The 14152-nt window shown below is 37.3% G+C and overlaps 1 protein-coding gene across 9 annotated transcripts in view; it reads left to right on the forward strand.

Annotated features, from left to right (window-relative positions):
* Positions 1–14152, forward strand: part of MYO5A (myosin VA) — a 263746-nt gene that overhangs the window by 81058 nt on the left and 168536 nt on the right. For all 9 annotated transcript variants that reach the window (XM_037833939.1, XM_037833940.1, XM_037833944.1 and 6 more), the window contains exons 2-4: positions 1825–1935; positions 11509–11680; positions 13660–13804. In XM_037833939.1, coding sequence (XP_037689867.1) covers positions 1825–1935; positions 11509–11680; positions 13660–13804 — 428 coding nt within the window. The remainder of the gene's footprint in view (positions 1–1824; positions 1936–11508; positions 11681–13659; positions 13805–14152) is intronic.

Raw genomic sequence — 14152 nt, forward strand, 5'->3', positions numbered from 1 at the left:
AGCATCAGCTGTGTGCCAGGTATTGTTGTAGGCAGTGGACATAGTGTTGAACAAGATAGTCATATGGAGCTTATCTTCTAATGAACAAACAATAACACAACAATAAGTAATTTTAGATAGCAATCAGAGCTCTGAAGAAAATAAAATAGAGAAAAGGTGGTAGTGGTGGTAGTTGGGGGTGACTTTAGCCAGAAAGGTCTGGGTAGGTCTCTGAGAGGTTACATTTAAGCTAAAATTTAAGTCACAAGAAGAGGGCAGACATAGGAAGGTCTGGAAGAAGCACATTGCAGGCAGAGGGAATAGCAAATGCAAAGAAAGGCTCTGGAGACATGAACAAACCTGTGTTCCTGAAGAACTGAAGTAAAGCCCGTGTGGTCTCAGCGTAGAGGTAGGAAGACAGATCATGAAGGCCCTTGAAGGCCATGATAAGGGTTTTGGATGTGATTGTAATGGTAATTTTTCCTCTTCTTTTAGTGTTAAAATGTTCTTTATTTTATAAAATGATACTGATATAAATTATCTTAAATCTTGGATTCTCCTCTCTTTTTTCCTTCACCTGTTTCTTGTCACTCTCTTTTTCCCATCTTTAAGTCCATCACTAGATCATATGAATTTCTCTTTTACTTGGGAATGGCCTTGTTACACATTTGTAGCTTCCAGAACTCCGTAGTGCCCCAGCACTTAGAATATCCATTGCATTATCACAATTGATCAGGAAGTGGCACCGTAAGTAACAAACCCAAATCCAAATGTCCCTTAAGCTTCAAGTTCCAAGTAAGTTAGTACCCTGATGATTATTAAAAGTGAAATCTATAGGTAAGTTCATAGGAATTGAGGATACAAGTATAGACCAGAGGCCAAGTTCAGCCTGGCCCAAGTCTTCCCTTTGACAACTGAATCTAACATATCCTATTTTCATATGTGATCTGTTCCTGAAAATGTGTCTTAAGGTCTAGTGTACACATGTTTATGTTTTGAACTCCCCTCCCTGGGTAGTCCAAGCAATCATAAAACACCTTTTCGATGCAGTGTTTGAAGGATTCATGCATGTTGACCCTTAAAATTGTCCACATAATCATCCCATTTAAGTGCAGAGATTGTCCAGACTAAAGATATACCACTTTAGAAACTTCTGATGATTACCTTGCTCCTTTTATGCAATTGAGACTATGAGAGCCAAGCTTAGTGCTGAGCAAGCATATGATTTTTACCATTTTCCACTCATATTTATAAAATAATGAAGCAACAAATTAAACAACAGTGCTTTTTCAGTTTTTTTTCTTCAAAGTAATTTCCAGCAATCCAGTATGTAAAACAGTCATGGCTCCAAGCCACAAGTTTATATTTATTTATTCTCCCCATCATGATGGCCCCTGAGGGATATCTGAGAAATCACTACGACTTTACAGAGCATAGGATGAAAGCCACAATAAAAAATTCAGATTATAAACCCTGCCTTAAAAAGATGACTGTGCTTCTGGAACTCTGGCAGAACAGCCAAATCAGAGCTTCAAATTTGTGTTTGCTAACAGATCCATGGAAAAATTACCTACAATTGCATTTTCAGGTAGCATTTACCATATGAAGCAAAGTCAAGCTGTAGTTGTAGCTATTTCTTCAGTTCACACTTTTTATATAATTTGGGCCTGATTGTGCTACTGGGGCTAAAACAGTTTTCTTCTACTAATTTAAAAATTAAATTTCACATTAGCCAAGATTTTTTTCATAAATTGTTTAATTACAAATTAATTCATTGTATGTTTTATATGTCTTTGTGAAGTAATTTATTTGCTAGTGTAATTTTTTTTTCTTTTTGTCTTCTAGTTTGCCAGGGTTTGGATACCTGATCCAGAGGAAGTTTGGAAGTCAGCAGAGCTGATCAAAGATTACAAGCCTGGAGATAAAGTTCTTCTGCTTCACCTCGAGGAAGGAAAGGTAAGAATTTGCGTTTATTTGTTGTTATTGGCATAAAGTAGAAGGAGTTCAAAAGTGTAAGTTTACACTGTGAAATGCTGGACCTCAGCAAGAAGTTAAACTTTGAATTTATCTAATGCCTTTACTTATTAAAGTGACAAAAATGGTGAACTCAATTTTTTATCCTAATAAAGTTACCAATGACATGGGTTAGTGCAAATAGCAAATACTTTAAAACTCCATTATTTTGGTCCATGAATTTATTAGGATTAGGATTAGATTTATATCTAATCTCCTAAAGATATGCCTATTTAACAGTATTTTGTTTAGGCTACCATTAAAATTATTTCATCTAAGGAGCCAGTCTAAGATTTGACATTTTCAAGAAGCAAATCATTTAAAAAATATTTACTGAGAGCTGTTATATGTAAAGCATTTTGCTAGGGACCAGTAAAGCTTAAAACAAGTTGTGTGTCTACAGTTACCTCTCAGCAGTCATTGCATGAATGAACTCATCGTAGTTCCATTCTTTATAATCTCTACTGAATTTGACAGGAATATCATACTTTTTTCTTAAAAACCTTTGTAATTGTCAAGTCCTGCTTCAGTAAAGATGGCAGAGTGAGACTCTTCAGGGCTCTGTCTCCCCATAGAAGCTTTGAACAACCACCAAGAACTGGCAGAAACATCTTTTTCAAAACTCAGGAAACAGTTTAAGGGCTTGCAGTAAAAGGTTGAGCGCCAAATCAAGAAAAAGACTGCTTAAAAGCAGTAGGATCTCTTGGCACCCTGACTAGCTCCTCCCCTATCCCTCACCAACCGGATGCAAAGGTGGCCCTCATGCCTGGTGGGTCCTTGGTCCTGGTTCTGGAGGGAACAGAGTAAACTTTGTGCACATACTAGGAACAAAAACATCTGGCCAAATCTGTGTGGTAGTGGCCTGAGGGACTCACCATCCAGAACTTGCCCTGCATGTAGGAGGCAGCTTACAGAACTCTCGTCCAGAGAGTTATAGGACACCAGTTAAGTTGTGCTGTCTTGAGCAGGGGAATGCAAGCTGTGGGACATACAGTGCAGTGCTTGGGATGGTGAGGAAACTGTTTCCCAGGGAAGAGGGAACTTTCGGAACCATGTAAATGGGGAAATTCCCGGGGCCACATGCACATGCCCAAGACAAGACACACATGCCAAAGACAAGATGCATGCACAGAAAGGACCAGGAGGACCCTATACTTTGGTCTGATGCTATTTCCCTGAAGGAGAGCACTTGCCCAGGTCAATCTGCAAAGACTGGGAAGGTGTTTTCTTTTTCGCCTCCTTTTTGTTGTTGTTAGCTCCTGGCAATCAAGTAAAGCTCTGTCTTTGTACTAGCTGGATACAGTTTAAGGAACAGATGTCTCTGTTGTGGCCCATGAGGGCTTTGCCAGTTCAGAGGCCAAAGAACACACTGGGCATTTTCTGATACACGAACTTTTATTCAGGGCTTACTAACAGGGTGGGAAGTTGGTGTAGAGATCATAACAGCTCTCTCACGCCGGGCGGGTACCGCATTCGCAGGGAAGTTGAGCATGTGATTAAAGGGGACAAGCCAGTTATAAGGATCTGACACAAAGACGTTCCTTACTAAGTGTACAAGCGTGGGAGTCTTGTGACATGGGGTAGGGTGGGTTGGTGGTGATCCACAGATAACTACAAGAGTGTCAAAAAGGAAGTAAACTATTAACAATTGATAGCAGGAGGTCTGGGGACCATAGATGAATGCTTATTTAAATCTGGGTGCCAGACTTTACATTTACATCTTGCTCCTTTGTGAGACCACCAGTTCTCACTCCCTGCTTACTTCCTGTTTCATGTTTTAAAGTTACATTTTAAGGTTAATTTACCATTTTCTCTCTACTGGTTTACAAAGATGATAGATTAAATATCAGCTGCCCAGGTCATGCAGACTGCTGTGCAACGACAAGTTCTGCAGGCCTGTTTTGCTCAGGCGAGGGGCTCCCACAGCCTCAGAGTCTAAATTCCAGCAATAACACATTAAAATACCAAAATGTCCAGATTTCAACAAAAGATTACAAAATGTAAAAGGAAATAGGGAGTGATGACCCAGGCAAAGGAGAAGTTTAAAGCATTAGAAACTTTCAATGAGAAAGACCAGTCCTAGTATATACCAGGCAAATATTTTTAAAATATGGTACTAAATATGCTCAAAGAGCCAAGAGAAAACATGGACAAAGAACTAAAGGAAATCAGGAAAATGATAGCCAGAAGAGACTGTCAGTAGAGAGAAGGAAATTATGAAAAGGAACCAAGCAGAATTGAAGACCATGGTGCCAGTTTTTATATATTATGTCCCCCAGAAAAGCCATGTTCTTTAATGCAATCTTATGGGGGCAGACTTATTAGTCTGTTGATTAGGGTGGGACTTTTGATTAGGTTATTTTCATGGAGATGTGACACACTCAACTGTAGGTGAGACCTTTGATTGCATTATTTCCATGGAGGTGTTACCCTGCCCATTCAGGGATTCTTAATTAGATCAGTAGAGTCCTTTACAGAGAAGTTGAGAGCAATATTTTAGAGAGAAGCTGAGAGAGACATTTTGGAAAGAAGCCAGAGTCTGCCCCTGGGAGAAGCTAAGAGCTGACACAGACCCAGACGCCTGCAGACGCTGGGAGATGCAGACAGAAGAACACTTGGAGATGCTGAACTAAGAGATGAAGCCCAGAGTTTGCCCCAGAGAAACTGAGACTCCCAGATGCTTAGAGAGAAACACCCCAGGAGAACCAAGCAGAGAGCTGAGAGAAGCTAACAGAGACAGAAGCCCAAAGACATTGTGGAGAAAGCCGTTTAGAAATGCAACCTGAGAGCAAAGGACCAGCAGATGCCAGCCATGTGCCTTCCCAGCTGACAGAGGTGTTCCAGACACCATCAGCCTTTCTTCAGTGAAGGTATCCTATTGTTGATGCCTTAATTTGAACACTTGTATGGCCTTAGAACTGTAAATTTGTAACCTGATAAATCCCCTTTATAAAAGCCAATCCATTTCTGGTACTTTGCATAATGGCAGCTTTAGCAAACTGTAACAACCATAACAGTGGAAATTAAAAATTCCTCGGAGGGGTTCAACAGCAGATTGGAGCTGGCAGAAGAAGGAATCAGAAAACTTGAAGATAAGAAGATTGAACTCATTCAATCTGCAGAGCAGAAAGAAGAAAGAATGAAGAAAAGTAAATAGAGCCTAAGGAACTTCTAGGCCAACACCAAGTATACCAATATATGCATTATGGGAGTCCCAGAGGAGAAGAAAGAGAGAAAGGGAAAACTGAAAACTCCCCAAATTTAATAGAAGACATGAATATGCACGTCCAAGATGCTCTATGAACTTCAAGCAGGATAAACCCAAATAGACCCATACCATGGCATATTGCAATGAAACTTTCTAATGCCATTGAAAGAATTCTGAAAGCTGAAGGAGAAAAGCATCATGTCATGTACAAGGGAGCCTCAGTAAGATTAAGTGCTGATTTCTTATCGGAAGCCATGGAGGCAAGAAGGCAGAGGGATGACATATTTAAAGTGCTGAAAGAAAAAATTGCCAACCAAGAATTCAGCATCTGGCAAAACTGTCTTTCAAAAAGGTGGGAGAAATGAAGACGTTCCCAGATAAACAAAAGCTAAGGGAGTTTGTCACCACTAGACCAGCCCTACAAGAGACACTAAAGAGAGTTCTGCAACTTGAAAGGAAAGGACAATAGACAGTAGATCAAAGCCACTTAAAAAATAAAGATCTCCAATGAGGGTAATAACATAGGTAAATATAAATACCAGTACTATTGTGCTTTTGGTTTATAGTTCTAGTTTTTGCTTCCTACAGGATCTAATAGGCGTATGCATACAATGTAATGAAGAATCAGTGAGTTTGGACTCATAATATATAAACATGTAGTTTGTGACTACATAAAAGATGGGGGAATGGAGGGATATAGGAACATAAGGAGGGGTATAGGAACATAGTTTGTGTATGCTATTAAAATTAAGTGGGTATCAAAACAAATAAAATTAGTATAGATTTAGAATGTTAAATTTAAGCCCCGTGGTTAACTACAAAGAAAATATCAAAGATATGCAAGCTCACAGAGACAGACATTAGAGTACAGGTTTCCAGGGGTGGGGGGCAGGGGCAATGGGGAGTTAATGCATAATGGGTATAGGATTTCTGTTTGGGGAAATAGGAACATTTTAGTAATGGAATGTGGTGAGGGTACCACCATCTTGTGAATGTGATTAATCTCATTGAATGGTATGCTTTGGAGTGGTTGGGATGGAAAAGTTAATATTGTACATATGTTTCTACAATTTAAAGAAAGGATGAGCAAGTAAAGACAATTAAATGATAACTAAATGACAAACACAATACATGATCCTTGATGGAATCTAGCAAGGCAGTAGAATCAGCTCAAAGGGACATTATTGGGACATAAGAAAATACTGAAATATAGACTATAAGCTTTATATTAATGTTAAATTTCTTGAACTTTATAATTGCCTTAATGTCCTTAGGTAAATGAATATCCTTGTTCTTAGGAAATATTCATGGCAGAGTTCAAGGAGCAAGATGTATGCAGCCTACACCTTGTGTTCACAAAATGTATTCATAGGTAATCGATGATAGAACACCACAGCAAAATGTTAGAATTGGTGGATCTGGGTGTTTGGAGGTGAAGGAGTGTGTTGAAGTTCTCTGTATGGGGTTTGTACTGTTTTTGTAACTATCCTGTTAGTTTGAAATTATTTCAAAATAAAAGTTAAACAACATCAACCACAACAACAAACCTTTGTGACGTTAATTTACGGAACTTATAGTCTTGCCCCGGAAACTACATAGGAGATAAAGTGTAGTTTAACATCACAGTATGAAAGGCAGTATATGTTTACCTATCAAATGAGTAACACTGTCCTGATAGTTAACATGTATTGAGCACTTGCTATGTACTAGGCATACTTCTATGTGCCTTGTGTTATAAATCCTTTAGTCCTCACAAAACGACCCTATGAAGCAGAGCTGCCATTATCCCCCACCTTACAGACAAGGAAATTGAGGCTCAGAAAGGTTAAGTGACTTACTCAGGGTAATACAGGTATTAAAAGATGAAGCTGGAAGTTGAAGCCAGGAAATTTACCTTCATAGTCTGTGCTTATAATGACTCTGCTATATTCTATTGGACTTTAGGAACACAATAGAGGGAAATAACATGGACTGCTTTGTCAAGCAAATCTTCAAGGGGAAGGAAGGATTTTGACTGAGTCTTACAAGGTAGATAGAATTTGGATTGGCAAAGAGAAAGAGGTAGGTGCTATGAGGATTGGAATGTATTCTGGAAACAGTGAATATAAGTTGACTGGAATGAGATTTAGGAATGTATGTGGTCTAATTCAACAAACGTGTAGAGTACATCTATGTACCATGTTAAGAGCTGGCAGTGGGTAAGATCTCTGACATCATTGTCAGGTAAGAGAGACATACTTGCAAATAGTATGGCATAGGGTATAATAAAAATATAAACAAGGAACAAAAGTAGAACAGAAGAGAGAGTGAGTAATTTGGTGAAAGGGGGTGGTAAAGGTGAGGGGTCAGAGAAGCATGTCTAAAGAATGAACAGAGAAGGAGGACTGCATTTCAGGGATCCAAAAAAGCACATGCAAAGGCGGGGAGGCATGCACAGACAAGTGTGTTTGAGGGAACTACATGAGTTCAACATTATTGGGGTGTGAAGTGAGAGTACAAGACAGGCAAGAGGCTGGGGAAACAGATTGGTATTCATGCTAAATCTTTCCTTGTTATTCATGACCTTGGCACATGAGTAATGGTCAGATTTCTGTAGAATGCCCCTCTGTTTGGGCTTATGTGATATTTTCTCATGATTGATTAAAATTATGGCTTTTGGGGAGGAATACCATCGAGTATTCTCAGTGCATTATATCAGGGAGTTCACGATATTGGCATGTTGTATCACTGGTGATATTAACCTTGATCACTTGGTTAAGGTGGTGTCTGCCAGGTTGATCCACTATAAAGCTGCTGTGTTTTCCCTTTATAATTAATGAATATTTGGGGGGAGATACTTTGAGGCTATGCAAATATCCTGTTCCTCCTTAAACTTTTGTCCACTAATTTTTTTTTAATAATTAAATTCAGTTTTATTGAGATATATTCACATACCATACAGTCATCCATGGTGTACAATCAACTGTTCACAGTACCATCATATAGTTGTGCTTTCATCACCCCAATCTACTTTTGAACATTTTCCTTACACCAGAAAGAATAAGAATAAAAAATAAAAGTAAAAAGGAATATCCAAATCATCCCCTCCGTCCCACCCTATTTTTCATTTAGTTTTTGTCCCTAGTTTTCTACTCATCCATCCATACACTGGATAAAGGGAGTGTGAGCCACAAGGCTTTCACAATCACACTGTCACCCCTTGTAAGCTACATTGCTATACAATCGTCTTCAAGAGTCAAGGCAACTGGGTTGGATGTTGATAGTTTCAGGTATTTACTTCTAGCTATTCCAAAACATGAAAACCTAAAAAGTGTTATCTATATAGTGTGTAAGAATGTCCACTAGAGAGACCTCTCAACTTCATTTGAAATCTCTCAGCCAGTGAAACTCTATTTTGTTTAATTTACAACCCCCTTTTAGTCAAGAAGATGTTCTCAGTCCCACAATGCCAGGTCCAGATTCATCCCCGGGAGTCATATCCTGCATTGCCCAGGAGACTTACACCCCTGGGACTGAGGTCCCACGTAGGAGGTAGTTGCCCACTAATTTTAGCATCCGTCAGTAGATATTGCCTGCAGTAATTATTACTGTGGTATTCTTCTTGTGATTTTTTATATTCTTCATTCCTTCTACTTTTATTAATTGGAATTCTTCTATAAGGAAGAGTTATCCCTTCTCCCCCATTTATTCATTCAATCATTTGTCATTACGTTGTCACTCAAATCGTCCCAGCTTTGACCTCTGAGAGCTGTCTCAGGCCAGTTCCTTTGTCTTTTCAACATGCCCCATCCTGTTTTTTATGAGCACTTCCTTACTTTCTAATACAAGATGTTCCAGGCTTACTTTGTATTTTCCCTGCCCCAGCCTTGATTCCTTTTTTTGGAGAATGGTATTTAACATCCAAGATCTAGACTCAAAGTGAGCTCATTGCTGTTGAGATGTCACTGCTTTTACGCCCTCTAAGCAAATAAGAGCTAGGATACACACACACACACACACACACACACACATATATATTTTTCATACTAATCTATGTATATACACATTTAAATTTATTTCTCTATCTGGTACATATATTTTTAATTATAACCATGAATTCAATACTGATACCTTTGAGTCTTTTCCCTGACTTTCATTATCTATAATTTATTTCCTTATTTGTTGTCCATGTAAAATAATTGCAGAATTGCTAATCAATCCCCCTGTAAGAACAAATTTGCTAACTGTAGTACAGTCTTTGTGCTTAAATTTATTAATTCTTAATTTTTAAAAATCCATGAATAGAATGATGTATGCGTTCAGTAGAGACAAATCTAGGGTCATGAAACAAGCAAGATTAGACATTATAATATCTACCACCTATCCCAGGATTCTTCCCTTTTTAGGGCTATAGTCTCTTAGGGTCTCAGGAAAAACAGAGAAGACAGAAAATGACATGGCTTTTGTAATTATGGAAGAATACTTTTATTTAGTGATTCCAAGAACATGTTATATCTATTTCAAGCCTGATTCCAAGAAGGAAATTTTCTTAAAGAAGTTATAGATGATTCTCTACCCACGTTATAGTATCTTCTCTAATATTGTCCCAATTCCAAACCCTTCCCACAGTCACCCCAAAACATCGCTATCCTTTCATGAACACTTTAAGAGGGGAAACTTCTGAGTTGCCCTTCAGAAGTTGTCTTGCTAACACCCCGTGAAGAACAGCATTACTCAGTTAAGCCAAGAAGATTCTGGGCATTTCTAAAGATTCCACATTCCCTGGAACTCACTGTTGGTCAGATATAACCTATAGTCTCATGTCTTTGGGGTATAAACATTGTAGATGAGCAGAAAAGAATATAGGGAGGGGAATTTGAGGCATATGCTGAAGAAAGCAAGGGAACAGACGTTTGTGTATTGAAGGTGCCAATGCAAGGACCATTCAGCCTTGGGAAAGGACATTAGACCCTGGTAAACAGGCAGAAAGAGGGGCTGAGGGGCAGATTCTAAAAGTTTCTCTTCTTTAGCATTATCCATTCCAACTTGATTTGAATATTTAACTTTGTATGTCTCTTCAGTGTTAACAAAAGTGGCTTTTTTTTTTTTTTTTACTCAATCAGCCCGTTCCTCCCTGTAATTAAAATTTTTTTTTTTTCCCTCCTGTCATGTTAGTTGCCTTTAATACATAGTTGAATGCCAGTTTCAGTGGTTGGCTTTTGCCGTAAAGTCTTATTCTCATGGCCTTGAAGTGAATAGTACTTATTATCTTTTTGGGGACAGGCACCTCAATAATCTAAAGAAAACCATAGACTGCCTTTTCAAAAAAAGTACACATATATGCACATGTGTACACACATACAGAAGCACATAAAATATTTCACATAATTTCAGGAAGATTATTGAATATCTTGGGATTTAGGAATTCCCAGACACTTACCACATGGCAAGCATTGCCTCATTTAATTTTTTCTTAATAATTCAATTTTATTGAGATGTATTCACAAACCATACAATCATCCATGTGTACAATCAGTTGTTCACAGTACCCTTATATAGTTTTGCATTTCATCCCCACAATTTTTGAACATTTTCATTATCACACACAAAAAAGAATAAGAATAAAAGTTAAAGTAAAAAAGAACACCCAAAGCATCCCATCCCCCCATCCCTCCCTATTATTCATTTACTTTTTTGTCTGTGTTTTTTTGTTTGTTTGTTTTTTAAATTCAGTTTTATTAAGGTGTATTCATGTACCATGCAGTCATCCATAGTGTACAATCATCTGTTCACAGTACCATAATCAACTGTTCACAGTATCATCATTTAATTTTTACCAAAATGCTGGGAGCTGTTTCTATTATGCCTGTTTTACAGATGAGGAATTTAGGTTGAATAATGTACCAAGGCCACATGAGAATATGTGCAAGTGTCAGGATTTAAACCCAAGTTTATCTTTCCCTACAGCCAAGTTCTTGACCACTCTGTTATACTGCTTCTCATTTATCATAGGTGAAGAGAGAAGAAAAGCTCATTTATCTACAGTTTTAAAAACCCTGGTTGAGTAACTAGATTAGGAAGCAGTCTAGCCATCACATGTCAAACTACATTAGCAAAAATTAATATAATTTAATACATCTAGCAAAAAGAAAATTTTCCTTATTGTTTGCCGTTTCTACAAATTGTCTGTGGTATTGGAAGATGCCAGGAAAAAAAAAAGTGTTAAATAGCTGAGAAGCGAATCAGGAATAGGAAATAATCAAAATGAATAGACTGTCTTGCTTTCATTGCTATGATTTATCCAGATGCTATATCTTGTGCATTTTCAGGATTTGGAATACCGTCTAGATCCAAAGACCAAGGAGTTGCCTCACTTACGAAACCCTGATATACTTGTGGGTGAAAATGACCTCACGGCCCTCAGCTATCTTCATGAGCCTGCTGTGCTCCACAATCTCAGAGTCCGTTTTATTGATTCCAAACTTATTTATACATATTGTGGTAAGCATGCCTTGCTGTCCTAGAGGAATAGTGAACTTTTCTTTCTTCTAATAGACATAGCCGTGGAAATACTGTGCATGGGGAAATCAGGCTGTGGTTGGATTTTCTTTGCAAGATAAAATCACGCCAGAGTTATCAAAAAGACTTAACAATATTCATTAACTAAGTTACATATTAAGCTGAATAAGCTATTTCGTGAATGTACGTAATTTTGCTCAAAAGAAAAAGAAATGGGTCCATCTTTTGGAATTTTTCCCATGAAACTTATATGCCAAATTCAATGCCATATTTACTGTTATTTTTATCTCTTGCAGAAACTGGTACACGAAGAGTAGATGTCCAAATATTAATCTTTGGGTTAGATTCAAGGTGTTTAGTGTTAACTTTTTCTCCATTATTTAAAAATACAGGACTTATTTGACCAGTAATGACTCTGCTTGGCTAAGCCACTGCTCATTGCAGTATTATCTGCCAGTGACTCAGCTCATGATTCTTCTTATTTCTCTTAGAAATTATGTGCGTGTGTGTATATACACATGTACATTTGCATTCCTTTCCCCCTTTCTTTCCTTTTTTCCCTCTCTATTTTCTTCTTATCATTTATTTTCTCCCTCTTCTCTACTTTTTTCTCCATTGACGACTTCTCTTTCTTTCACTGGTCACTCCCTCCTCACTCAAGTCTAGGATTGCCATTCATTTCCCCATCTAAGTTCATTTGCTTGTTGTACCAAACTCTGTGCTCATCCTTCTTCATTACTTTCCTGTTTTGGACAGGGACAGCTACCATTTCTTAAAATAATTTACATCTGTTATATCCTTGATATTAACCCTTTTTCTTCCCTATTAACTCCAATTATTTCTTTTTCTCAATTTTCTTTTTTCTTCTGTTTACTTTTTTCTTGCACATGTATTCCCTTCTCGGTGAAGCCTTCCCTGGCCACTCTATCTAAAATCATAAACACCCCCTTCCCCTTCTTTCTATCTTCCCTCCCTGCTTTAGTTTTTTGCTTACTACTATCTAACCAGTTTATTTTTCTTCTTACTTATTTTGTCAATTATCTGAATTCCCCACCAGACAGTATACTTCAGGAGGGCAAAGATTTATCTTTTTTTGTTTCCTTTTGTAAACCCTGCACTTAGAAAAATCTTTGACACATAGTTGGAGCTCAGCAAATATTTGTTGAATGAATGAATTCATTAGATTAATATATACCTATTGTAAATAGTTTAGGAAATACAGAAAACTATAAAAAAAGAAAAAATGATTATATTTAATTCATCATTGAAAAGCATCATTAATATGTGGACTTTTTCTCCTTTCTATGTGTCTATATGTAGCTAAAAAATTGGAATCAATCTATATTTAGTTTTGTATCCTGTTTTCCTGTGCCATTTAGTATTCTTCAAAAACATGATTTCTTGTTGTAGTACAATAGTCTGTCCTATAAATGAAGCAAAATTTATTTATCCACTCTCCCCTTATTTCGTATTTAGTTCCCACTTTTCACTATTATGAATAGCATTATGATAAACATCTTTGTAAAAAAATGGGTGAATCTCTGATTATTTCATTGGATAAATATCTAGAAGTAGATTTCTGGTTTAAATATTAAAATATTTAAAGTTCTTATAATATTGCCACAATTTTCATTACTTTAAACACATAGTCCAGCTTTTAAATACTTGTTTTAGTTAGGACTATGTATAATGGGTTCAGAGGCAAAGGCTGTGATATACTTTAGTTATTGAATGTACAATTTGTTAATTAAACATAATTGAAGTTGAAATGAGGTTTTGTGTTAACTGTGATTGTCTTTTTACCAAGTTTGGTATGCTCGTAAGGGTACTATTGACTACTAATGTTGCCAAATAGATCAGATAGGAGACAGTGATTATATTGATGAGGTTTTAAAATATTGACTCTCTTCAAAGCCTACCAAGATTAACATTGCTGGCTTTTTTTGTCTCCCCATCCCCAGGTATAGTCTTAGTAGCTATAAATCCCTATGAACAGCTGCCTATTTATGGAGAAGATATTATTAATGCGTACAGCGGTCAGAACATGGGTGACATGGATCCACATATCTTTGCAGTAGCTGAAGAAGCTTACAAGCAGATGGCCAGGTTGGTGGAAGCTTTCTTATTTCATCGTTCTTATTAGTTGTGATCATCTCTTCTTTGCTAAGTCACAGACATTTTAAAATACAGTGCCTGGCTACTTGTAAATTGTTACTAAATAAGCCTTGACTACTTTATCTCAGGTAGCCTGGTTTATTATTAAAAATAACCTCACATTTGTAAAAAGAAACATAGTTTTTAAAATCTGCTTTTGGATTCTCATCGTGAGCTTTTGTCTAATCAAAGACAGTTGTTATCCTTATTTTAGAGATGAGGAATCAAGGTTTAGTCGTATTAGTGTCACTCAGCTAAGGAATGGCAGAACCTGGACCAAAAGGCATAAAAGCTGGAAGA

The sequence above is a fragment of the Choloepus didactylus genome, chromosome 4 (genome assembly GCF_015220235.1).
Source record: "Choloepus didactylus isolate mChoDid1 chromosome 4, mChoDid1.pri, whole genome shotgun sequence".
Lineage (NCBI taxonomy): Eukaryota > Metazoa > Chordata > Mammalia > Pilosa > Megalonychidae > Choloepus > Choloepus didactylus.